The sequence below is a fragment of the Penicillium pulvis genome, assembly GCF_028828015.1.
Source record: "Penicillium pulvis strain IBT 33274 chromosome Unknown contig_23_segment0_segment0, whole genome shotgun sequence".
Classification (NCBI taxonomy): domain Eukaryota; kingdom Fungi; phylum Ascomycota; class Eurotiomycetes; order Eurotiales; family Aspergillaceae; genus Penicillium; species Penicillium pulvis.
Window position 1 is genome coordinate 4000249 of NW_026643075.1, and position 23401 is coordinate 4023649.

Genomic DNA, 23401 nt, shown 5'->3' on the forward strand with positions numbered 1-23401 from the left:
CATCATGGTGGTAGCTGCTTGCTTCCCCTAGTGAATAATCCTGGGACTGATTGCTTCCAGCGTCCAGATCATCAACTCTGTGCTTGCATATGCAACGTGTCCCGTCGACCACAGATAAAATTGGCCCTCCCACGGTACTCGAACATGTGATTATTACACCAGCTATAAGCTTTAAAGACATTGAACTAGAATTCAGCTATCGTTAAATAGCTTCTCCTCAAAGCTCAGAGCCAAGTCTCAAGATAGGGGTCTCCAACTCCACAGCAAGCCCACCCTAGATGCGCCCCACAGTAGAAAGCGCATGACGTCTCGGGCGGCACCAGGAGCTTTCTTGTAGCTCCCTTCACCTCCTTCCTTAACCACATCAAACCTACCCACAGATCGATAGCTACTCGCCAAGATGTCCGAATCATCAGGTATCCCAACCTACACATCTGCGCCTGTGAATCAAAACCAGAAAGAAGAAGACACCACCGCAGTCAAACCCCAGCCTCAACCCGCCACCGCAATCGAGTCCTCTACAACTACAGCTCCCCAACCTGCAACAACCTCAGCTACAGCCACTGCACCGTCATATTCCCCCATATACGCAACAACACAGAACGCCCCGGCATTGCCTGGCGCCGCAGCAAGCCTGCCAACTCCAACAGCAGCTCCTCAACCTCCAGGCAACCTCCAGGCAACCCCAACGACCACACTCCCCTCTGCAACTTCTCAATCACCACCAGCGCCTCAACCAGGTGCGTTCCCAACTCCCGGAGCAGGAGCCACACCCACAGCTACCTCATCAATCCCCCCACCCCCCAAGGCAGGCGAATCAATCTCGCCCTTGCACTCCGCGCCCCAGCCCGCAGGCGCATCTCAAACACCGTATTCGCAATCATACGCCTACCAGCGCCATCCATCAGTATCACACGGAGCTATTCCAAACTCTACCTCGTCTCCGTATTCGACTGTGTACAGCGGTTCCTCGGAAGGGGGCTCACGTTCACATGGACTGCCTACGTACCAGAGTAACAGCAGTGGGGGTGGAGCAGGCAACATCTTCCCTGATGAGGAGCCTGGAATCATGAATGTGGCGAAGGGTTGGATGCAGAGTGCTGGGGAGAAGTTGGCTGAGGTAGAAGCGGAGGTTTGGAAGAGGATTAATGATGCCCATGGGAAATAAGTGTACTTTGAATTGTTGGAGACTTGTGTTGTTTCTTTAGGTTTTACTGGGCTTTTTTTTCGGGGTGAGCTCTTGGTCTACTTGGTATCTGTATCTTCTCTACGGGGTGTTTCGGGGGTATGAGGCTTGCAGGTGGAATATGCTTTGAATGCCCTTAGCTTGAGCTACTACTAGCATGATAGGGATCTGGAGGAGAGATGTGAATTCGTTGAAGCTCTGTGTACTTACTGGCGTCGTGAATTATGTATTATTCGGGCTTGATCCATAAATTGACTATCCGAATCCTATCTTGATACTCACAAGAGGCCTTACAACTCGCAAGGGCTCATAGCTTGCCTGAGAAATGCAAGCTTAGTCTAATGCGCATTTTGTGATACTGATGAGTCTACAGAAAATCGTAGTGTTATTTGCAATGACTTGGCTCATGTTGATGAGAGACCACAGTCTCACTTGATTCAGGTTATAAAGATCAGCCGAATCCAAGCACTAGTTTGGACTCTAAGAACACCTAAACCAAGACAAGATACATATGCTTGTCGTTTTATGAACAAAACCCGTCCACCATCCACCACCCACTATCCACCATTTCCGCATCCCAACTCAGTCCCAAGGACATGAGTACCCATAGCACGTAAACAGAATAAAACCGGAACCAAAAACGCACTCAGTGAAATCAGTAAAGATGACTGAGAGCACAACCACAAAACAGGAGCCAAAAACCAGAAACCGCGAAGTGCGTGCCAGTGCAAATCAGTCAAGACGACCAACACCGCACATCGTAGTTTCGGTTGGAAAGATTCGACAATCTGTGTGCAATCGGTATGGAGCCCGGAAATACTCGAACAAAAGAAAATTGGAGAGATCAAATATTAGGTGAGAGGTAATAAGAAAAGCGAGCTCCACGGGGAAGGTTGAAGCCCGAGACTCGATGCAAAAGAAAAGAAAAAAGCCCACAAGTTGTGCAAGACCAGGAAAGCAAAGCCCAGATGGAGGGGGTATTCAGTAGTTCAGTGAACTAGTTTGCATGGGCAGGACCATCTGGTTGCAACAGGTAATAACGCCAGGAACCATAAGAATAAAAAGAACAAAAATACAAAACTCCAACGCCAAATGGTATCCCACCACCAGCGTCATGTTGCAAGCGTTCCAAACGGACGCCTCATTTTTCTGATGAGTCGTAACAGAAGCCAAAGTGGTCCGGACCAGCCTTGATGACCTCATTATGAATGAAGGGTGTATCCCATGATAAAACGAAAGAGAGAAACCGAAACGCCGACCCATGATGTGTAGAGCTTTACATGGAGCCCAAACGAAGAAGCGCCTCTACCGCAGCGCGTTCCTGGTTGTCAAAGGTGTGGGGAGTGGACCTAGCGATAGTGGATGGAGTGGGTCGGGCGTTGGCGTGGGCGCCTCCGTTACCGAAAAGCCCAGGCAGAGGTTTCGCTCTAGCCGCAACATTGCGCACAAAGCCACCACCACCAGTCATCGACCGAGCACGCAGTGCATCAGCACCAATCTGTGCCCAATCCTCTTCATCGGTGACATCACCTTCATTCCACTCTTCGTCTGGCAGATCATCCGGTGCCTCAGAGGATGAACAGTACTCACGTACATCGCCATCCAGCGACATCTTATCCGCTTCATGCTCAAGCATATCGAGATCCTCATACCGCGTAGCATAATCTTCCGCCTCCGCATACGAAAACGCGATCGAATCATTACGAGCCTTATTGATGGCATAATGATCCCGGCTGTCACGACGGCTATCCCAGGCTGAAGAGCCTTCGATCTGCAGTCCACGCTGCTGGAAGGATTCGGCTACACTGGAAGGGGGCGACGCGTTAAAGGAGCGGTCGCGCGCCGGCTCGCCACGTCGACGCGCATCCCAACGTCCCCAGCCGATCTTCTCGAACACAACATCGCCATTCACGCTGCCTGTTTCCCCGTTTCCGCGACCCTCTAATGCGGCCACGACCAGTCGGCGTGCCTTGGCGGGTGGGATACGCGAGAACCCGGGCACCGACGTGGTCAGGTAGCCCATGACATGGCGAATAGCCAGGGGGCCTTGCTGCAGCAGGATCTCGGGCAGGTGGTATTTAGCCAGCATAAGCGGGGTGATATCGCCGACGCTGTCTATATCGGAGGGCTGTGATCGGTCATGGAAGTTCGCGTGTTCGTCTGCGTCATCCAGGTCGATGTCGGAGTCCAGCTGGGGTACGGTGGACAGTGGAGAGCCTGGAGACAGGACAGGACGGTGTTTGAAGGCTTGAGGGTGAAGGGTTGGGGAGATAGAGTTGGGTGGCGTTGGGAGCATGGTCGGCTGTCCTGGGCGCGACTGGGTCTTGCCGTTCGGGCCAGCACGGGGCTGAGGGATATCAACAGAAGCGGTCTTGGTCTTGCCAGCAAGAGCCATAGCGATGCTGGAGGTGGACTGGAAAGCCATGATGGATGATGGGAAGTTGTTGGAAAGAGAGCGCACGCGCAGGGCATATACTAATCGTATGAGTCAGATTGGGCCGTTCCATACAATGCGACAGCGCGCCATGGGATTGGGTTGGGGGCAGTTTCAGTGGCGACAGGGGAGGGTTTCTATTTCCAGATGCGGCTGCAGGAAAGAAAGAAATGTAGAACTTACCTCTCAAAGAAACAAAGAGTTGTGGTTACGCACTAACACGCAGGTACGCGAAGGTGCTTCCAGGTAGCGGGAAATTGGGGGATGCGACGCGGTAAGGGGGGGCGCGACGAAGGAGAAAGATCACCACGATCAATCTACCAGGTAGAATAAATTTGGAGGAAGAGTTTATTAAAGAAGAAAGAGATGACGAGGGGGGAGTTAATTATTTGTGCGACTTGAAGGGTTGAGTCAATATACTGCCCCTCTTACACCTTGGAAAGGGAAAGTATGGGACTCCGCAGGTGCTGTCCAGGCGCAGCGCGTGGGCGAACTGATTGGCGCCTCGTGGATCTACTACGCCCCGGGTGGTTCCGGACTTGGTCTATACTATGAACTATACAATTTATTGATTTCATATGGTGCGATGTCATCTTGACATATTTCACGAACACGTTCAAAGAAACCCTGATCGGACCCAGGATCCCTCTCTCACTTAGTCGCTAATCATTATTCACCCCCTCAAAAAAGATACAGGGGGTCCAAGTGACCGAGTCCGAGAGATCGACCCCTCACGGTCTCTTATCAGTCACTAGTCCGGGAGTTGCAGGGCTGTAACCCCATGTACCCGCAAGCAGCATATAACATACAAAGTCACTTTGGGGTGGAAGTCAAGTTCGCGCACTGATAAGCCTCCCTCCCGGCACGTGGTGCGCCCAGTAGATACCAACCGTTGACTTGAACCTCACGTAACTCGGTACAATCGTCAAACTTTTTATTCAACCCTAATGACTTCCCACACTCCTAATTTTGATCTCACGAAACCGGCCAACAACCCCGCCGACGTCGCGCCCCATCGCACACTCCACTCTCACGGGCCTTGCATGGCCATCTGGACTCGATGACTGGCGCTGCCCTTGACGTCATGCCAGTACCATCTACTTGGCGGGAGGGTACTGGGTACCCCGTGCCCTAGGGTATCGAGCCCCGTAGGCCCAAATCGCTCGCCCCTCTACACTCCACACACGAAAATCCCTCGACGCGTGTCCCAATGCGCCCTTAGCGCTACCAATAGGAATTCTAAGCATGCGCATCTGGTGGCTGGGGGATTTGTGCATTGCACTTTTGACTTTGATCAGCCATAAGATTACTATGCTGCATTTTCCGGTGCTGTCTGGTATGTTGCCCGGTTAACCGAAATAGTCCGAGGGAATGCCGGGTTACTACTGTAGGACATGTTGTAATCGTACTCCGTATATGGCGGAAATTATACCCTGATTTTAGCCTCTATTTCCAAGATTTCTATTTTTTGTTATCTGCTTTGACTATGAAAGGGCCTTGGTCTAGTCCGGAATGACGCATTGCCTTGAATTCCGTCCCGTGATGGTGGGGGTTAGCCGTCGTGGGGTCGATAATAAATCGAGGGATTTACTTCGGTATCCAGTCCGAGGTTTGATTTCGGATAAGTTGTTTAGTTTCAAGTTTCGCGAGGATGCCCGGTCTCCTAAATTGTTGGGAATTGACATTGGTCATGCGCTGATTCGTATAGAGGGTTGTAAGACCCCGCGGGAACGCATGTACAACTCAGAAACCCAGATCGTGGAAGATGATGGAACAAAAGCAAATGCATGCTCATCACTTGGCAGTGGTATTTGAGAATGTTAAATTGAAATTCAATTGATCAGTCGCAGGAGCTTTTGTGCAACTTGTGAAGGAATCCAGCAGGTTTCTATATACGTACGGAGTACAATCCAGGACACTCTTTCCCTCTAATCTTGGGACAATCACCCGTTTCAGCCACACGCTCAATCAAATCCCATCCGATTCCTATTCCCCACAAAGAAACTCCCCACCTGCAGAAGATCCCGCCAATCCAGGTACCAAATGCCGAGTTGTCTTCATCTTAGAATCGGCCAATTCCTGCATGTCTACACTCTGGACATTGTAAACACAACCCTCCACCTTGCCACCTGGACCACTTCAAAAGAGCTCTATACCGTCTCCACAGTATATTCATACCCATCAAGTGAGGCAGACCGGACTGTATGTAACTCGGGCTGCATGCCCAATCTCAGGATCTCGGTGAGTCTATTCGGATCTTCTAGGAACCCATCGGGGTGTTCCTGTCAATACGGGATTTGAACTCGTTCTTTGGGTGAAAGAAGAATAAGATCAAATGTACTTTTGAGCACTGCTAATGATTTGTGTGGGCTCACTGGAGCGGGGGCGGGGTCTTGTTGGGCTTGGTAAGTAACGCCGCTTACTAGAGTGTGCTGAGACCTCGAGGACTTCTAGAATTTTCCAGCCTGAGTCTGCCAATTTATCTTTTTTCAGAAAATCAGATTGTCGTGCTTGCCTTCTGGATAAAATGGATTGGGTTGAGCCGGTTCGTAGTGGCCGAGATAGAATCCTGACACTTTATTTGCCTGATTCCCCGCTCAAAGCTACTGCAGATGCTGAGTGGAAGTCTGTTATACACTTTAGCCAAGGAGAACGCCCCGGGTGGCTAATTGGGTGTCCTGGCTGCTCTATATGGCACGGAAAAACTCATGGTCTTCAGTTCCCCGCAACTCTCAATAAACATCCGCTAGTCCGGCCCGCCGAGAATATCTGATCTTCAGGGTCCCAACTTCTTGAATCCGGTTGAATGCCTCAAGGTCTTTGGCGTGCCATTTTCCCGGCGCGGGGTTGTCTGGGGTTGAATATGCTTGCTAATGACCCCCGCCTCCGTTCTGAAGAACTTTATAAGGACTATGGGAGACTCAGCGGTAAAGTTGATAGACAAGGTGATACTCGCAAATGTAGTCAAAATGTTCAATTTTATAAGGGTAACCCTCTTCCTGGCAGCTACCGTAAATGCGGCGTTGAGCCCTGGCTCACTAGACTCGGACCTCTCAATTCTTATTCATAATGACCTTCTAGGTAGCTTCTTCCCTTTTTTCTGACGAGAAGGCCTGAGATTGACACAAAGTTTACAGAAGGGAACAGTACCTTGGCTGGATCAGGAGTTCTGCTTCTGGATTCAATGCCATTGCAGAAAGCCATTGAGACCTGCCATAGCCTTGGGGAAACTCTGTGGTCATACCAAGTAGGGGGTTCAGAAATCAAAAATGACTTAGACTATCTCGCTTTCCAGGGCAAATACAGCGAGAGCCAAAGATATTGGATCGCTCCTGTCCACAACACACCCTCAACGATCAACGCGAATGGAAAAGTCCAAAGAGCTTCTGCAAACACTCACCTCCCAGCGCTTTGTACCCAAAGTGCCCCATACTCCGATTCTGACAGCCAGGATACGAGCTCGAGATGGCAGGTCTCGGTTCATTCTAACAATGAATACCTCACGGGGTAAGATGTCCTTTTTTTGTTGCTGAGCCATCCTCACATCAATCCAGGTTTCGAGATCGAGTGAGCTTCCGCTTCCTCGGTATCCGATATGCTCCGCAGCCTAAGCGCTGGACCTACTCCCAGCTATACGAAGGAACTGGTGATGATGTCTCCGCTCTCGACTACGGTTCCGAATGCCCACAGAGCTCCAGCGGAGCAGAGGATTGTTTCTTCTTGAATATTTGGACGCCATATCTCCCCAAATCCACCCATCCAAAGAAAGAAAACTTGAAGCCTGTCATGTTTTGGATTCATGGTGGTGCTTTTCAAACCGGAACTGGAAGTGACCCCACCGTTGACGGGGGCAACCTAGCATCAAGAGGTGATGTAGTGGTAGTCACCACGAACTACCGTCTGGGAAACCTGGGATTCTTGGCTTTAGATGATGGGACCACAAACGGGAACTACGGATTGGCGGACCAGATCATTGCACTTGAATGGGTGCGACGCAATATTCGGGACTTTGGTGGTGATCCGGACCGAGTCACTATCTTTGGACAGTCTGCTGGTGCAGGGTCAGTTCGAGCGCTCTTAGCCTCGCCAAAGTCTCGCGGAAAGTTTGCAGGTGCTGTCATGTTAAGCAACCTTGGAGGCGTGGGATATGGAACAACATACTCCGAGTACTACAGCATCACCGAAGAGATGGAGGTTGTGGGGAACGACATTTTGAGCGAAACGAATTGCACAAATGCTAGCTCCAGGATTGACTGTCTGCGCGAACTTTCTGCATCCACTATCATCAATCTCAGCGCTAGTGCCAGATACCTCGTTGTCGACGGAGAGTATCTCCAGGCCCCCGAGCTGGGCTTAACAAACCCTAGAACTACTGCAAATGTTCCGTTACTACTGGGCACGACCAGGGATGATGGAGCAGCGTTTATAGCTTATCCATCAGTTAACGAAACCATCCAAGAGTTCCTTAACGCATCAGATCTCCCCTCAAACGTCGTTCCAAGTCCTCTTTTCCCCATTCCCTCAGGAACAAATCATACCCTCGACATCTTCAACACCTCAGCCCGGATATGTACAGACGGTGTATTCCGCTGCATAGACCAAGCAACCGCATACGCAGGTCTAAAAAATCACATCTTCCCATCCATCTTCTTCTACGAGTTCAACCGCACCTATCAAATGCCAGGCTGGTCACCGAATCCACCACTGTGTCAAGCTCCCATCACACCAGAGTTCCCGTATGGCGATCCGAGCTTGGAGTATTTCAAATGTCATTCCGGAGAGCTATACTATGTATTCGGAAACATCTTGCGTGTGGGACTTCCGCTACGAGATGACTTCGACTTGCCATTCGAGCAGTATGTGCTCGATTCGTGGGCGAGCTTTGCCCGCTCTGCAGATCCGACGCCTGATTTGAAATTCTTGAAGGCGAGGGGGTATGTAAATACGACAAGGGAGGTTGAGAGGACGGGGTCTTGGGACAGGTTTCAAGAGGGAAGCTATAAGATGAGGCGGTTGCAGTGGCCATCGGAGACGGTGGATTTGGATGAAACTCTTCAGTGTCGAGCTTTGAATATGTCGTTGAGTTACTATACTACCTAAGCAGATGAAAATCATCTTCTTTGATCATGAATATTCGTCAAATATCCCGAATTTCATGATGACCTCAAACATCGTATCTTATAAGGCTCAATGTGACTGAACTCTTCCCTGTACATAGCATTCATTCCGAGAGACGTGTAGTAGGTTTTTTTTTGAAATCCGAAAAGTGTCTACATATTACCTCTTTTGTAATTGTGAATGTGATGTCCGGATTTGTTCGGTTGATACGAGGTGGCGAAAAGCAATCACCAAAGCCGGGGAATGGCTACATACTCCCAAGGTTGGCACATGTAAATCTGGGATACGAGGGAATCCACTGATGAATCATTAATAATTCATTATCTTAATTTGACCAGCAATCTCTTAAGTGATTGATACTCCGAGGCCTGCACATTTCAAAATAACCTCATATATCCGGCTCCCTTCTATTTGTATCACCTCGTAAACCACCATGGGACTCCCATCAGTTCAAAAAGCCATCGTCGTCATAGGACCACGGGAAGCTAAGCTCATTAGCGACCGGCCAATCCCAGCTCTCCGGGAACATCATATTCTTGTCAGAACCGTATGTGTTGCTTTGAACCCTGCGGATTGGAAACACATCGACCACCTCTCAGCCCCGGGTGCCATACCCGGCTGCGACTACTCCGGTATCGTCGAAGAAATCGGCAAAGGCGTAACTCGCTTTACCAAGGGTGACCATATCTGTGGCGTCGTCCATGGAGGTAACGCTCTTCATCTCGAAGACGGCGCCTATGCCGAATACATCGTTGTGAAAGAGAACCTCCAGATCCACATCCCCAAGCATCTCAGCTTTCAACAAGCTGCTACCCTCGGTGTGGGTATAACTACTGTTGGTCTATCTCTATATCATAACATGAAGTTGGAACTTCCCACCGATACCATTGTGCATCCCGTTTCAATCCTCATTTACGGTGGCTCGACTGCTACTGGGTCATTGGCGATCCAATTCGCTAAACTTTCTGGATATCTCGTTTTTACTTCTTGCTCACCACACAATTTTGATTTCGTGAAAAGCCTTGGAGCTGATATGGTTTGTGATTATAGGGATCCTAGAGCTGCGGAGGAGATTCGGAAACTCACTGGTGATAAGTTGAAGATTGTTCTTGATACTATTTCGCTCGAGTCTAGTGCCAAATTCTGTGCTGAGGCGATGTCAACAGAGGGAGGCGTCTATACTTCTCTTTTGCCGGTTACGGCGCCTCGCAGTGATATTAAGTCCGACTTGGTCCTGGGATATACTGCTTTTGGGGAGCCTTTTGTATTTGGCCCACAGTCGTTTGATGCGGTCCCCGAGGATGAAGCCTTCTCTGCGTGGTGGTGGCTACTTGCTGAGAAGTACTTGGTGGATGGCAAGATCAAAGTACACCCTGTGTCAGTGCGTGATGGTGGTTTAGAGGGTGTGTTGGAGGGGTTGGACCTTATGAGGAAGGATCAGGTTAGCGGTCAGAAGTTGGTTTACAATGTTTCTGAGGCACCCTGAGCGATACCATGGAGCCGCATTGCCGGTTCTGCTTTGCAGCAACAGAATGTAATAATATTCTCCATGATGTTTACGAGGTGAATGGTATCATTCACTTCAAGGTTGGAATCGGGTGCCCCAATTGAAAGCTGTGTAAGATATATATATACAGCGAGACCTTCTATTTATTGTGTATTCAATTTCCCTTTCTTCCGCTTTGATAATTGAAACATGATCTGGGTGTGCCTCATTGGTATATTGGATGGAAAGAGCATTTCTAGTTTATCAAGGGCTGTCCGTATGAACTCGCTTCCAAGGCAGAAAAGGGCCGTTTATACATAATGAAGCGACTTGCTGGTGGGGCAAAAGGTGGAGCAAGAGTGGACCGAGCAGGTTCAAGCCATGTACAGTAGTAATTGTAAGTCACTACTAGAAGAATAAAAATGGAGTAGAGCGTGGTATGATTGAATGCAATGAATCAAAACAAGGTTTCACACGAGGCAAGGAAGCTTTTTTGGTAAGAGGGCACTAGACCTAGGCTCGGGGAACTTATTAGGAAATAAGCCCGGGCCTTGTATCCATTGCCAAGAATTTTTAAGGACTCGATTGGAGGTCATGTGATCCAGCTTAGGGTTTTGTGCCGGGCATAAACCTGAATAGACAACAGTGGGTCAAACCGTGAGGATTTTGTGCCAACGTTTCCACTCTCTCCGGTCACAATTTTGGAGTCGGCTTGATTTTTGTCCCGGTTCCATCATTTGATGACATATCTGCTTATCAATTGGCTCGTAAATTTGTCATATAACCTTCGAAACGATCTGCAAATATGGACCTGAGAAATTGCTTCAAACTTCGAAATTCAGTAAAACACAATCTAAGTCAAACCCCTTAGTGTTCCGGGACATTTGACTACGACAAACCTTAAAACTAGATATTCGACACTCTCAACAATATCAACAAAACCCCCATCATGTCACAAGTTCCACGATTTGAGAGTGCTGATGTCGACCCTAGCCCCCTAGGCAAGCCTCTCACTTTCACCTTCTCGGGTCGGACTGCCCCCAACAGATTTTTAACGGGTGCCATGAGCGAGCGTCTTGCATCTTTCACCCTAGCTGATGTCGAGAACCGTGGTGTTCCCACCCCTGAATTGATCAATGTGTACAAGAACCGAGGTACCGCTGGAATTGGCATGAATTTGACCGGCAATGTGATGATCGACCCTGGCCACTTGGAGGCAGCTGGCAATCCAATCATCCCCCGCCACGCGCCTTTCTCTGGTGAGCGGTTTGAACGTTTCCAGGAGCTTGCAGCTGGCGCAAAGGCCCAGGGAAGTCTCATCGTCGCTCAGGTTGGCCACCCGGGCCGTCAAATTCCTGAGTACCTTCAGCCAAACACTATCAGCGCCAGTGCTGTTGCAATGAAGGCTGATAATCTTGGTATGACCTTCGCCACACCTCGTGCTGCGACTGAAGAAGATATTGCTGCTGTGATTGAAGGTTTTGCTCATGCCGCTGAGTACCTTGATAAGGCTGGCTTTGATGGCCTGGAGCTACACGGTGCTCATGGATATCTCCTTAGCCAGTTCTTGTCACCTACTACCAACCACAGAACCGACCGTTACGGTGGTAGCCTGGAAAACCGGATGAGATTGATCGTGGAGGTTAGAGAAGCAATTGCCAAAAGAGTGAGCCCTGATTTTATTGTTGGTATCAAGATCAACAGTGTTGAGTTCCAGGAGAAGGGCTTCCAGCCCGAAGAGGCTAAGGAGCTTTGCAAGACTCTTGAGGACAACAAGTTTGACTTTGTTGAGTTGTCTGGTGGAACCTATGAGAACTGGCCTCTGTCTGACGCTAAGCGGGCGTCAACCATTGGACGTGAAGCTGTAAGTCTATCGTCCGTTTGTCATATGAGTTAGATGCTTGATTGACTAACTCGCACCAAAGTTCTTCTTGCAATTTGCCAAGCTCATTGTTCCTGGTCTGACCAAGACCAAGACCTATGTCACTGGAGGAATGAAGACTGTTGAAGGCATGGTCAAGGCATTGGACACTGTTGACGGAGTCGGTCTTGGTCGTGCTCTGTGCCAGGAACCCAACCTCTGCAAGGATATCTTGTCCGGAAAGGTCAAAGGCGCTATGCTGCAGAAGATGGACATGCAGAACTTCTTTGTGACTGCAGCAGCAAGCGGTCTGCAGATTAAGCAGTTGGGGCAGAATCTTGAGCCCATCGATCTTTCCGTTGAGGAGAACACTCTTAAAACTTTCGGTGCTTTGGGTCAGTGGAAGGTGGCACAACAAGCAAACCCTGACTTGTACCAGTTCCCCGCTGTGCCTGATTACAGCACCCCGTTCATTGCTACCAAGGCCTAGAAGGCCAAAGCAAGATATTTGCTGTTATATAGGATCGTGTCACCATTTGCGAAGTATAGAAAGCCATTGATACTCCATCATCAAGAACCGTGTACAGGTCACCCGTACTTTTGTTCAATACATCTTGTGTCCGATTGCAGGACACCTGAAAACTATTTATTTGCTGCGTTTGCCTGCTCAGGTGTCTTCTAACAACATTCCGCGTCTGAATTCTTGGAGATAAATGGCACCCACATAGTGTGGGGATTAATGAGAACGCCACATGATAGCAAAGCCTTTCTACATGACCAAGTAACATGCACCAATAAAACTGTGATCAAACTGTGGGGCCCTTGAAAGCCACCAATGTAGATCGCTTTAGCGCCATTATCTCGGGGAATATGAATCTACCGCATCGTTAGCTGTTCCTACTCAGATTGCCAGGTTTTCCTTTCTATTTCGCCTGCCGATAATCTTATACCCTTCGATTACGTGATGCCAGGTAGGGTCTCGCCAACGGGAAATCCTGGTTTGAAGCTTGAAATCTGTCTGACTTCGTAGTGCGAGGTCGTACAGTATCTGAAATGTCATCATTGAGTTGAAACGTTGGCCACGTCGGCTGAACGCGCTCATATTCAAGCTCACACATCAAAAGCTGCACTCAGTGGTCAAAATCCCTGATGAATCACACTTTTTGAAACGCAAAAAAGACCCAGTCTTGGAATTTGTCCTCAAGAATGCGACTGCTCTCTTGGTCACATCTGGTGCGTGCGAGTCTGACACAATGCAAACCCAGCTGAAAAGATCATCACTGAGTGCGGATCAGGCGGAGAACGCTAAAAGGAGGGTTTGCGCCGAGCTCGCTGGGTAGTTGAGAGTGGTCAGGCCTGGTTTTTGGGGTGTTTCATTGAAGTTACCAATCGGCTTTCCTGAGAGCGCCCCTGTCGATGTTTTGTATGGCAGTCCAACTTGTGCAATTCAAAAAGCTAGAGAGCCATTTTGAGAGCTCAAAGACAACTGTAGTATCTCAATTTTGTACCTAATATACGCTCCAGTATTCATGGTGTTCAACACCTAAGGGGACAGGGCTGGGGAGTACACGTGATTCAATAATTATTCCGAGATACTCGGCATAGGTTCGCACAGCAGATGTTTGAAGCTTATTTCAAGTTTAATTGACGCAATGAGACACGTAGTTTTATCGGAGATGGTTCAGGTTTCGGAAGACGTTGCTTGTTCAAGCGTAAGTTCCGATTTGTCTGTGATTAATATACATTGGCGTTTCAAGCTGTAACCTCGAGTAGGGCTGCACTGACTTGATGGTCAGAAACATGATGAATTTCCCCCATGCGACTCTAGAAGCCGCGCCGAACAGCCGTACCGAATGATCCTCCCGCATTTGTACATATAGTCTCTTCCAAGGTTGAGTGTTCCAAGGTTACCTAATGCACGTTCCGTGAATGTGCATCATAGTCTAAAGGCCCCACAAGCTAGATCCTGACCAATCGGCACCTCGGCTGAGCCCCACTAGACCCATCAAATATCGAGAAAAATCTTCATTATTGTTTACCAGACCATTGTGGAGCCTCTCTTTCACAAGCAAATCCGATATGGTGTAGTGGCTAACATCGTCGTCTCTCACACGACAGCCGGGGGGTTCGATTCCCCCTATCGGAGTTAACTTTTTGTTTTTCTCCTGTTCGTATAGACCGGAGATATTACGTTTTTATTGATCGATGAATGGTTCGGGGTAGTCAGCACCGATGTTGTGGCGGACTGGAAAAGCCGAACAGCAAGGTGGCTTGAAGTTTCAAGGAATTATAATATAGACAACCCTCATTGTACTAAGACTATTTAGAGAATCCAAATCTGATATAGGTGTGCTCAGCATATTCATGTGTAAGGCCTGGATCACCTATGACGTGAGGCTCTGCCCGAGGTCTAGAAAATCTATTTTTTTGCCGAGCACAGTGTCAGCTGAATAGAATAGTCTTTTAATAATAATTAATCTACTTGAACGTCTAGCGTATTCGAATTCGGCAAATGTTCCGGCCGAGAACCAGGGGCGCACAGTCTAGTCTCAGACAAGTGCGTGGGCACCCGAGCAAATTGTGGTAGAACCAGGCGTGGGTTCAGTGCGGAGACCCATTCAAGAATTGTCATTGCGCGATTGTATCAATCGCTTTCACCGGACCTTTTTCTCCACTCGATCCTTTGGGGCTTGTTAGGGTTCCGACTAGCCGCGGCGGTTTTTCTGCCTTGGTCCTTCGCTTAAGATGAACTCGCGTATTACTGCCACTTAGTGTGACAATTTCATTTGGAATGTACAAAAGTACGGACTGTGACGCGGCAGATAGAGTGCTAAGATTTCGGCAAGAGATCTTACCAGGGGAAAGTAAAACCTTGAACGCTTTGACCGTTCGGTGGTTTCCCTTGGATTAGTGGTCCGATCCTTTGGTTCCAGTTAGGCGAACCCGACTCCACTAGATCGATCTATAGGTTTCCAACCGCCACCCATGCCTGTCCATCCTGTGGTTGGTTCCTCTACTTGAAAATGTTCCATCCTATTGCGGATGTTGGACGCGATCCGACGGAAAACCCGGTACCTCGGTCTTATTCCCCCATCTTATATATGCGAGTGCCCTGAAAATGACCACCGCTCTTGATTCTTGATCTTTTACCTCCTGGTATATCTATTATGGGTCTTAGTGATCGTTACCCTGCCTATGGTGGCCGTGGTCCCGATGATTTGCGTCTGGGACTCGGACTCGGCGCTGTCGCTACCATTTTTATGGCATTGCGTGTCTATGTGAGACTTCGAGTGAATAAGTTCGGCACTACAGCATTGATCTGGTCTCTTGTGGCTTGGGTATGAATTCAATTGCCCTTATACTGCCGATCACCACACTAACCCCACCAATTAGTTCCTCACTGCCATCACACAAACCTTCGGTGTGATATCCATTCTCCACGGACTCGGAAATAGAATCACAATTGTTGAGGAAACCGGCCAATTGGGCAATTATCTTCTTTTCACATGGATCACCGTCTTCTTTTTCAATATGGCCATTCCCATTGGAAAGGTCGCCGTGGCAGCGTTCTTGATTGAAATGAATGCACAAGGCAGTACGTCACCCTTATCGGGGTTCATATCTTAGTGGACCACAACCGTTGGAAACCTTACTGACTTGTTTTCAAGACCGCAAAATCCGTCAAAGTCTGGTCGCCGTCGCCGTGCTCAACATTGTCATCAATATTCCCCAGGTCTTACTCGCCTGGTTCCAATGTAGCCCACCCAAGGCACTATGGGATCCCAACCGACAAGACCTATGCGACCACAGAACAAGTGTACACTATACCTACTTCGTCGGTGCTGTAGCCGCAATCTCCGATTTCTACCTCGCAATCATCCCCGTCACAATGCTCGCCCCCTTGCGAATCGACCGCAAGCTTAAATGGGGTTTGAGTTTCCTAATGGGCTGCGGTGTTTTCGCCGGAGCCGCAGCCATCGTCCGAACATGGGCAGCGAAATTCATTATGAGCGACGACCCTTCATGTGAGTGGCACCAATATTACCATTCTATCGTAAGCATACTAATACAAAACAGACGGTGTCGGCATTCTATTCCGCTGGGGTGAAGTCGAGGAATGGATTGTCCTCATTTCAATGTCCATTCCACCAGTGTGGCCTCTATTCCGTCCCTTCACGACACGATTCATCAAGTCTACTGGACACTCTCGCAGCCCGCACAATAACTATCTTTACAACCAATATGACTCGAAGCGAGCAGAGCTCAATTCGCATGCTGAGCCGCCTATCATCACCACTACTATCTCGATTTCGTCTACCAAGGGTGTGCACGCAGCCGCTGAGCCTGTGGGTGCATCTTCGTCGAGTGGTTCGATTTCTCGATTTGAAGAGGAAGAGGCCGAGACACCTCACACTGTTTTGAGTCGTAACGGTGATCCAGAGGGCTGGGTGGAATTATCTCATTATAAAAATCACCATGGTCAGTGAGAGGTGATTGACTTGCACTTGCAGTGCGTTTTCCTTTATTTTCACATATATAATTGACAAATCAAATAATAAAACATTTGAAAATTCTAATCAACCTCAATGAGGGCCCTTTCTGAGGCAAAGAGCCGTCCGTATCTCAAGTACTCCGTGATACACGGAAAATTCCCAGCTATAATCTCGTTATAACATATCGGCCTGTTTCGATGTTTCATGATGCGACAAAGGCGAGATAGTAACCCGCCTTTGGAGTAAGCATTCGCCAAGAGACCCTTAACGGGTATCCTCAAGTTGACTCTTGAGCTCCCCATGCACTGTAAATATTTACGCTCCAGCTTTCTACACTGCAAGTTTATCAGTAAGATAAGCACGTGCAAATGTTACACTTTGGAACCTCACTGCTATCATTGTGGATGTTCAGTTTGCTCCGGGGGCTTAGGAATCTCTAAGGAAGCAGTAGGACGCAGTCGGACCCATGGGTGCATCCTGAGGTCTTGAACATTGAGATACTTTCTACCACTTTTGATCAAGGATCATGCAGAATCATGTGCAACGTCATCACATGACGACTGCTGGGTTGGAAGTGTAAGTATTGGATTGAAAAAGACAAAGCAAAGAATGATACACGCAAACTGGTCACCAAGACACCATTTCAGACATGCAAGCATATAGACTCATGTATAGAAAGTCCAATGTTCTTCTGGTTTCACACCGGTAGTCCTTCCCTCTTTCCTCTCCTTGACAGCCCGATCAATGATTTTCATAGACTCAGCTCCAGACCCCTAAGATCCAGTAGCCGGACCGTTATCTTTCATTGACTGACGCAGCTTCCCTCCATTTGCCTGGAATTTTCAAATTGAAATTTGGATATTCATCGGAATTCCATTTCTTTTGATTGGATAATGTATATTGAAAAGTCTAATAGATATCCTAACAGGTATCCACATCAGATATCCAAATGTGATATCCAAATGTCAATGCCTGTTCCCAAGGCTCTTTGACGGCGGATAACCCGGGCTTCCTTCACTTTAATACAGTGTACGGACCTCAATGAATATACTCGTCATATGTAGAAAGACACTTAGATCATCAAGGCTCCTCTCGGCTCTACTGGATTCATGGTGGGGTCCACTCGTAGTGTACTACAACCGTCGGATACCACTCGGCATGTCAACTAAAACCTTCTGGACAAGAAAGTCCCTCGGCAACTACGAAATCTACAGATTACTCTACAGCACAGAGGGAACTTTTAACGTGTTCAGTCAGACATGCTCTTTATTTCCAGGAGACCGCGAGAGAAAACAGGATCAGAGACGCCGTAGGGTTGTTCGGGTCAAAGAGGTGAGGGAGATCAAATATGTAGAAGGAAAAAGAAGCCCCCGTTCGTCTGGCATACGCATATACACAGACAAAACGGAAACTGGATTGCCCTGTCTCGTCCTCTTCTCTCTCGCTCAATGCTCTCAGGAATGTCCTCCTCATGCATAAACACCCGTTCTTCTCTCCGCTAGCCCCGTCTGGTCGTCATGATAAAAAAGGTGGAAGTGTGGATGTGGGAAACAACAGAAAGGAAACGTAAACAAGAATCGCCGGGACCAAGCTCCGATTTTTTTGATGTCATCTCATTTTTGCCCTGCTAAGCATTTAAGCAAACTCAAAACGACCCCCGAAACACATTAAGCCCTGGGTGACATGTTTACTCCTCATCAGACTCCTCCTCGTCAACGGTGGTCTTGGCAATACGGTCAAGATCACGCTGGCCGGACTGGGTGATGCGGCGGCCACCCTTGTCCTCGTCGTGCTCAAGGACACCGATCTTCTCGAGGGCCTGGAGAGCCTTGCGGTCAACGGAGCCGGAGGCGTCAACGTGGTGGGCAGGGCGGGAACCGCGGTTCTTGGTGGAACCGTGGACCTTGCGGAGACGGCCGACACCGACGGTCTTGCGCATGTAGATGTGACGGGCGACGGCAGCGGCGCGAACGTAGAACCTTGAAAAAAAAATCATGTTAATTTCAAGCCTGGTGCTTGTTAGAAGGTAGGTCGGTCGTACCAGTCAGCGTCCTGGGGGGAAGCTCGTTGGAGGCGGAGGTCTTGACAGTGTCGACCCAGCCGGGGATGGGGAGCTTTCCCTGACGCTTCAGGAAAGCGGAGTAGGCAGCAATGAACTTCTGCGCCTGTATGAAAGAGAAAGAACATGTTAGCGTTGTTGATTCATCGAGAGTAGTCCGATCTTGGTCTTGGCGAAAGGGCGCAAAATTGCATATTTGTGTTGGGTTCGTTTCCATTGGCAATTCGTTCAGGATCCATCTCTTGTCGCAGAAGCAGAGTTTTCATCGTGCTTATATGGCCATTGAGTCCAGTGTGCCCGTTGTAGGATGTGAATGCTGATCAAGAAGATAAACGTTCAACCCACACTAGGCACACATCAAATTTCAATGCCACCCTTTCTCCCAGCAGCAGCCTGTCCTCCCATATTCTTTCCGGTATTTTCAGGCGATATGCCTGCTGCCGCTGCGAATAGCCTCCTTGTTATGAACCGAGACCTCCAGAAATGAACCCAGACACATATATGCACGGCGAAGACCTGGCGGACGAGGGGCTGATCGGAGTGATCAGGGAGGACACTTACGTCCACATCGCGAACGGTAACACCACCCATTTTGGCGACTTGTTGAGGGCGTAGGGGTTGAGAGAGGCGTAGGGCGGGAAGTCGAGGTGGGCAGGGTCGAAGTCGAAGAGTCCAAAATTTCGAGACACACAAACTCTTGCCCCGGTTGGGTTGCGCTGGCGTCTGTGTGGTTCGCTTAGCCTGTTTGGGTTTAGCCGTACCCTAAGCGTGTGCAAGGATAACATAATCGATCACGTGATAGAATCACATTAATTGTCCATAAGGCATCAAGGCAGACATTATCATATCAGCTAATCATTCATTCTTAAGGTTATACTTTAATGTATTGTGCTTCGTTCTAGGAAGAATTTGACAAATCTGGAGAATTTAAGATATTCATTAATCATTGATTTCCTAATAGCACATATTTGCTGGTTCGTTTCTCATAAAAGTAAAATAAAAGAACAAGAACGCAAGAAACCTTTACTAGACGCCTCTGGACCTGTGTCGTTCTCCTGTCCTATTCTAACCATAACGCCATAAGACCATGAAAAAAGAAAAAAAACCATGAGAAATCTAAAAATTACAGAGTTGGAACTCTCTTAATTCCTGCATACCGGGCATGGAGTTCATCAATGAAGTGATCGTGTCGAATACCAGGGGGTCGGCACCGGTTGAATTCGGCGACTGCATCCTTGACAGGATAGTCCAACTGTTCAATCAAGTAGCACACGATGAGGAAGCCAGTTCGGTTGTACCCATAGTGGCAGTGGACGCCTACTAGTGGACGCGGCAAAGATGGGTCCTCTCGCTTTTCCATCAGGTCGTCAATCTCCTTCTGTAGGCGATCAACCAGAGCAATAAAGTCTCGGGTCTCGTCGGGAGTAGGAGGGAGCTTTGAGACGGTAGGATGTTTGCAATAATGAATCCCGCCCTTTTCCATCTGTGCAGGGCTGTACACCGGGCTTTCGTGGCTGATGTCAATGACAGCGTAAATCTTGTCACGGTATTCCGCAGAGAACTTGACTGGGTTGTGGTGTTCATCGACCTCTCGCAGCATCTTCATCGCCCGGAAAGTATTGGCAATCGGCGCTGAGACCGGGGCAACTTTCTGCCATTTGGCTAGGTTCTTCACGTCCCATTTACCTGAGGTATTCAGGTGTTGCAATTGCCATCCCAGTCCGAGGCGCTTGTCAATGTTTGATGACAAAAATCCTTGGATGATGCCAGCCAAAGTACGGTAGGTCGCCCGGTCGTAAAGAAGAGCATGTGATGCGGGAGCCGGTAGGATGGCCGACTTGACCACTCTCTTGCGCTCATTACTAGAGCTGGTATCTGTCTTCTTTTCATTATCAATCACCACCTGGACGACAGGAGGTTTTTGGTGGGTGTTTAGCGGTCCAGACATTTGGTCATGGACTCGTGAAGCATCCGGAATAGTACTGCTTCCAGTGGTGTCGATGGTGGTATGAGCTGCAGCCTTGCCAAAATATTTCAAAAGGTTCTGGATTTCCACCGGCTTCGTCACTGCATCTGCTTCTCCTGCCACGAGCAGAATTGGCATGTGAACACCAGCCCATACCTTCTCTCCTGGCATACCCCCAATGGCTTCATCACCTTTGTAAGTCGGAAGCGAACCCCACGCCATACGGCGCCAAACAGGTGTCCGGCTTTGCTTGTTGAAGCGGACCTGAAGGTCTCGTGTCTCTGCATCGGCATCGTTGCCGACCATTCTCATAACGCTGGCGCTCTCAATACCACCACGTCGGTCCCAGCAACGCCACAGATCAAAGATCGGACCCGGGACATGAAGCAGGCGGCGGGCAACTGCGGTCTCATGAGCGGACGGAGGCGACGCTCGAGGACACACGGCAATTAAACCAATGATATGCTCCTTGAGAGGGGTTTCGATGGGCGAGGTGGACGAGGCGAGAAGAGCAGACAACGAGCAACCCAAGCTATGGCCAATCAAAATCACATCTTGATCAGGGTCCCGTTGTTGCTCAATGGCGACGGCTAGCAACTCAGCCAGTGCCTCCACGGTGTATGCATCCCAGTTGGTTGGCTCAAACTTGGACAGACCGCACCCAGGCAGATCAATACCAAAGCAAGATCCGACGTTCGAAAGACTAGTAAGGAGATGATGAAATTGTGCAAGCGATCCACCGAGTCCGTGTACAAATACGAGTAAAGGCATCGGGGATGGTTTGGTGGGAAAGCGATCCAGGTGCGGGTGACGACAAAAGAAGGTTCGAATGCCAGGATAAGTTTCCACGGAGGTGGTGTACTTTTGGTAAGAAGTGAACTTCTTCAGGATTCCAGGGTCTGTTTTGAAGGCTGGGGTCAAGTTAGGCATGGTCTCGGCGACGGGAAGATATTTTGACTTACCATCGCAGGTCTTCTGCTTAGGCTGAGAGTATTCTTCGGCTGGTCGAGATGGAAGGGTAGCATGGCGCAAAGATCCATTGCTATCATATTCCTCATCTTCATAGTCATCGTCCGATGAGGTGAGTGTCTTCGAAGACGACTTGGACAAAGTTTTGCGAATGGAGGACCGCTGCGAGCGAGGTTTTTTCGCTGGCGAGCGGCGCCTGAGAGAGGAAAAAATACCACAGCCAGCCATGGTTATCACACAGGTAATGAGAAACACGACTTGGCCCCAGTTCACAGTCTCATTGCGATGGAGGTTGCGAAGGGAGTTTGCGATAGAAGAGAAAGAGGTCTGTTGGGCTGCGACACGTGCGGAATTGCAGAGCTGTACGAATGCCCCAAGGCCCGATCGATTGGCGGTTTGGGAGGACAACGATTGGAAGAGCGTGGCCAAAGTGTTGGGCGAGTCATTGTTCCCCATGGCGCCTGGTCGGGTTTATACGTATCAGAAATCCCAGTAAGGAGGACTAGATAGATCTCTCCCCCAAGGTTCTGGGCCCCCGGGGATCTCGCTGCCAGACCACGCGACGACGCAACAGTTCCTCCTTGGATACGCCGGATGTTTCGGGACCCAGAATCCAGCAATGCGACGCCAATGAGAGAGGTGAGATCGACAACGTTGAACAGAGATAGTGAAGAAAGGAAAAAAGCAATTAGACTCGGCCAGTCAAAACTCAGAACACCGCCCGTGGGGGGAAACAACGTGACTCAGAGGGCCCACCCGGCAGCGGATGACGCGGTGGCGGTGAGTGCGGAACACGATAGGGGCTCATAATAGGGGGGAAATCGGGGAAAGAATGGGTTCTTCTAGAAAAATAGAACCATGGAATATGGAGTACATAAAAACTAATGCGCAAATCCCAGCCACGATGAAGGTTGATTGGACCATACGGTAATAACGATCTGGATCTAGCATAGAAATGGGCCGGAAGTATACTAAGATCGAACTATGCCAGTTAGGGGGATCCACATCACTGCATGGCTTGAGGATCTGTTTGTTTTCTTCGGCCCTAACATAAAGGACATACTTGCGCCGCGATAAGGTGCGACACACTCGCAGTAGCACACCGCTAATTTTAAGTGGATGTATCACCTTTCTAACCCCTTACTATGTAGATGCCTGCTGAGCCGCTATTAGTATCCCGTAGTCCACATAATGCGATTTACGCAATCCCGTGGAACGGTTGAACAGGGATAAGTTGAAACCAAACTTAATTCAACCAGGAGGCCCCTGGAGTGAAAATCCGGTATTTTTAGCATATCGGGCAATGATTCATTCTATGCATTTTTCATAATAATCTGAACCAAAGTGGCCAGGAATAATGCCCCGTCTTCTATACTAACAGGTTACAGGTTAAGCCGAGCCCTCTCCACTTGATTATTAGTGAGGCGAAGAGAACCCACCTTTGCCCCCTCGTGGTTGAGCTACGGTTCGCTATTCCTGAACCCTTTGGTCATGACCGTCGTCAATACGTGGCAAAAATGATCTTCTTCCCCATCTGAACCTTGTAGTTAGATTTCGGTCCCTTACTTGAGGTGAAGAGGCGATTGCAGCTTGTGGAACGCTCGAGTCGCCAATTGGGCTGGATGGCTGCAAGTGTAACACGGCCAATCGGAAGCACAGCATGCCCATCATGCGCGCGGAGGAGTTGTTGTCCACTCATAGAGAGTTCAACCCTTTCACGAATCATGATTCGACGGCCGGCAACCGAGCCGATCATCCCTGAAAGAGAGTACAGTGTTTTGACGTGGACAGGAGAACATGAAAATCGGGTTCAATTTTTTTTTATACTT

General features: G+C 49.0%; 9 protein-coding genes across 9 annotated transcripts; 5 read left to right on the forward strand and 4 right to left on the reverse strand.

Moving 5' to 3' along the window:
- Positions 1–400: 400 nt before the first annotated feature.
- On the forward strand, positions 401–1168 carry N7503_005780 (uncharacterized protein; the record flags this gene model as incomplete). Its single annotated transcript, XM_057065327.1, has 1 exon — positions 401–1168. The coding sequence occupies one exon, from the start codon at positions 401–403 to the stop codon at positions 1166–1168; it is 768 nt and encodes a 255-aa protein (XP_056923070.1).
- Positions 1169–2462: 1294 nt separating this feature from the next.
- N7503_005781 (uncharacterized protein) lies at positions 2463–3611 on the reverse strand (the record flags this gene model as incomplete). Its single annotated transcript, XM_057065328.1, has 1 exon — positions 2463–3611. The coding sequence occupies one exon, from the start codon at positions 3609–3611 to the stop codon at positions 2463–2465; it is 1149 nt and encodes a 382-aa protein (XP_056923071.1).
- Positions 3612–6589: 2978 nt separating this feature from the next.
- Positions 6590–8720, forward strand: N7503_005782 (uncharacterized protein; the record flags this gene model as incomplete). Its single annotated transcript, XM_057065329.1, has 3 exons — positions 6590–6701; positions 6758–7127; positions 7175–8720. 3 exons carry the CDS (start codon positions 6590–6592, stop codon positions 8718–8720), a joined length of 2028 nt encoding a protein of 675 aa, XP_056923072.1.
- Positions 8721–9171: 451 nt separating this feature from the next.
- Positions 9172–10224, forward strand: N7503_005783 (zinc-binding alcohol dehydrogenase family protein; the record flags this gene model as incomplete). The annotated part of the gene is made up of 1 exon (XM_057065330.1): positions 9172–10224. The coding sequence occupies one exon, from the start codon at positions 9172–9174 to the stop codon at positions 10222–10224; it is 1053 nt and encodes a 350-aa protein (XP_056923073.1).
- Positions 10225–11173: 949 nt separating this feature from the next.
- On the forward strand, positions 11174–12575 carry N7503_005784 (NADH:flavin oxidoreductase/NADH oxidase family protein; the record flags this gene model as incomplete). The annotated part of the gene is made up of 2 exons (XM_057065331.1): positions 11174–12088; positions 12150–12575. The coding sequence occupies 2 exons, from the start codon at positions 11174–11176 to the stop codon at positions 12573–12575; spliced, it is 1341 nt and encodes a 446-aa protein (XP_056923074.1).
- Positions 12576–15252: 2677 nt separating this feature from the next.
- N7503_005785 (uncharacterized protein) lies at positions 15253–16572 on the forward strand (the record flags this gene model as incomplete). Its single annotated transcript, XM_057065332.1, has 4 exons — positions 15253–15423; positions 15479–15680; positions 15754–16110; positions 16163–16572. 4 exons carry the CDS (start codon positions 15253–15255, stop codon positions 16570–16572), a joined length of 1140 nt encoding a protein of 379 aa, XP_056923075.1.
- A 1693-nt stretch (positions 16573–18265) lies between these two features.
- Positions 18266–19228, reverse strand: N7503_005786 (40S ribosomal protein eS19; the record flags this gene model as incomplete). The annotated part of the gene is made up of 4 exons (XM_057065333.1): positions 18266–18557; positions 18620–18630; positions 18675–18743; positions 19199–19228. The coding sequence occupies 4 exons, from the start codon at positions 19226–19228 to the stop codon at positions 18266–18268; spliced, it is 402 nt and encodes a 133-aa protein (XP_056923076.1).
- Positions 19229–19760: 532 nt separating this feature from the next.
- N7503_005787 (uncharacterized protein) lies at positions 19761–22028 on the reverse strand (the record flags this gene model as incomplete). The annotated part of the gene is made up of 2 exons (XM_057065334.1): positions 19761–21514; positions 21566–22028. 2 exons carry the CDS (start codon positions 22026–22028, stop codon positions 19761–19763), a joined length of 2217 nt encoding a protein of 738 aa, XP_056923077.1.
- Positions 22029–23073: 1045 nt separating this feature from the next.
- Positions 23074–23328, reverse strand: N7503_005788 (uncharacterized protein; the record flags this gene model as incomplete). The annotated part of the gene is made up of 1 exon (XM_057065335.1): positions 23074–23328. One exon carries the CDS (start codon positions 23326–23328, stop codon positions 23074–23076), a length of 255 nt encoding a protein of 84 aa, XP_056923078.1.
- Positions 23329–23401: the final 73 nt, after the last annotated feature.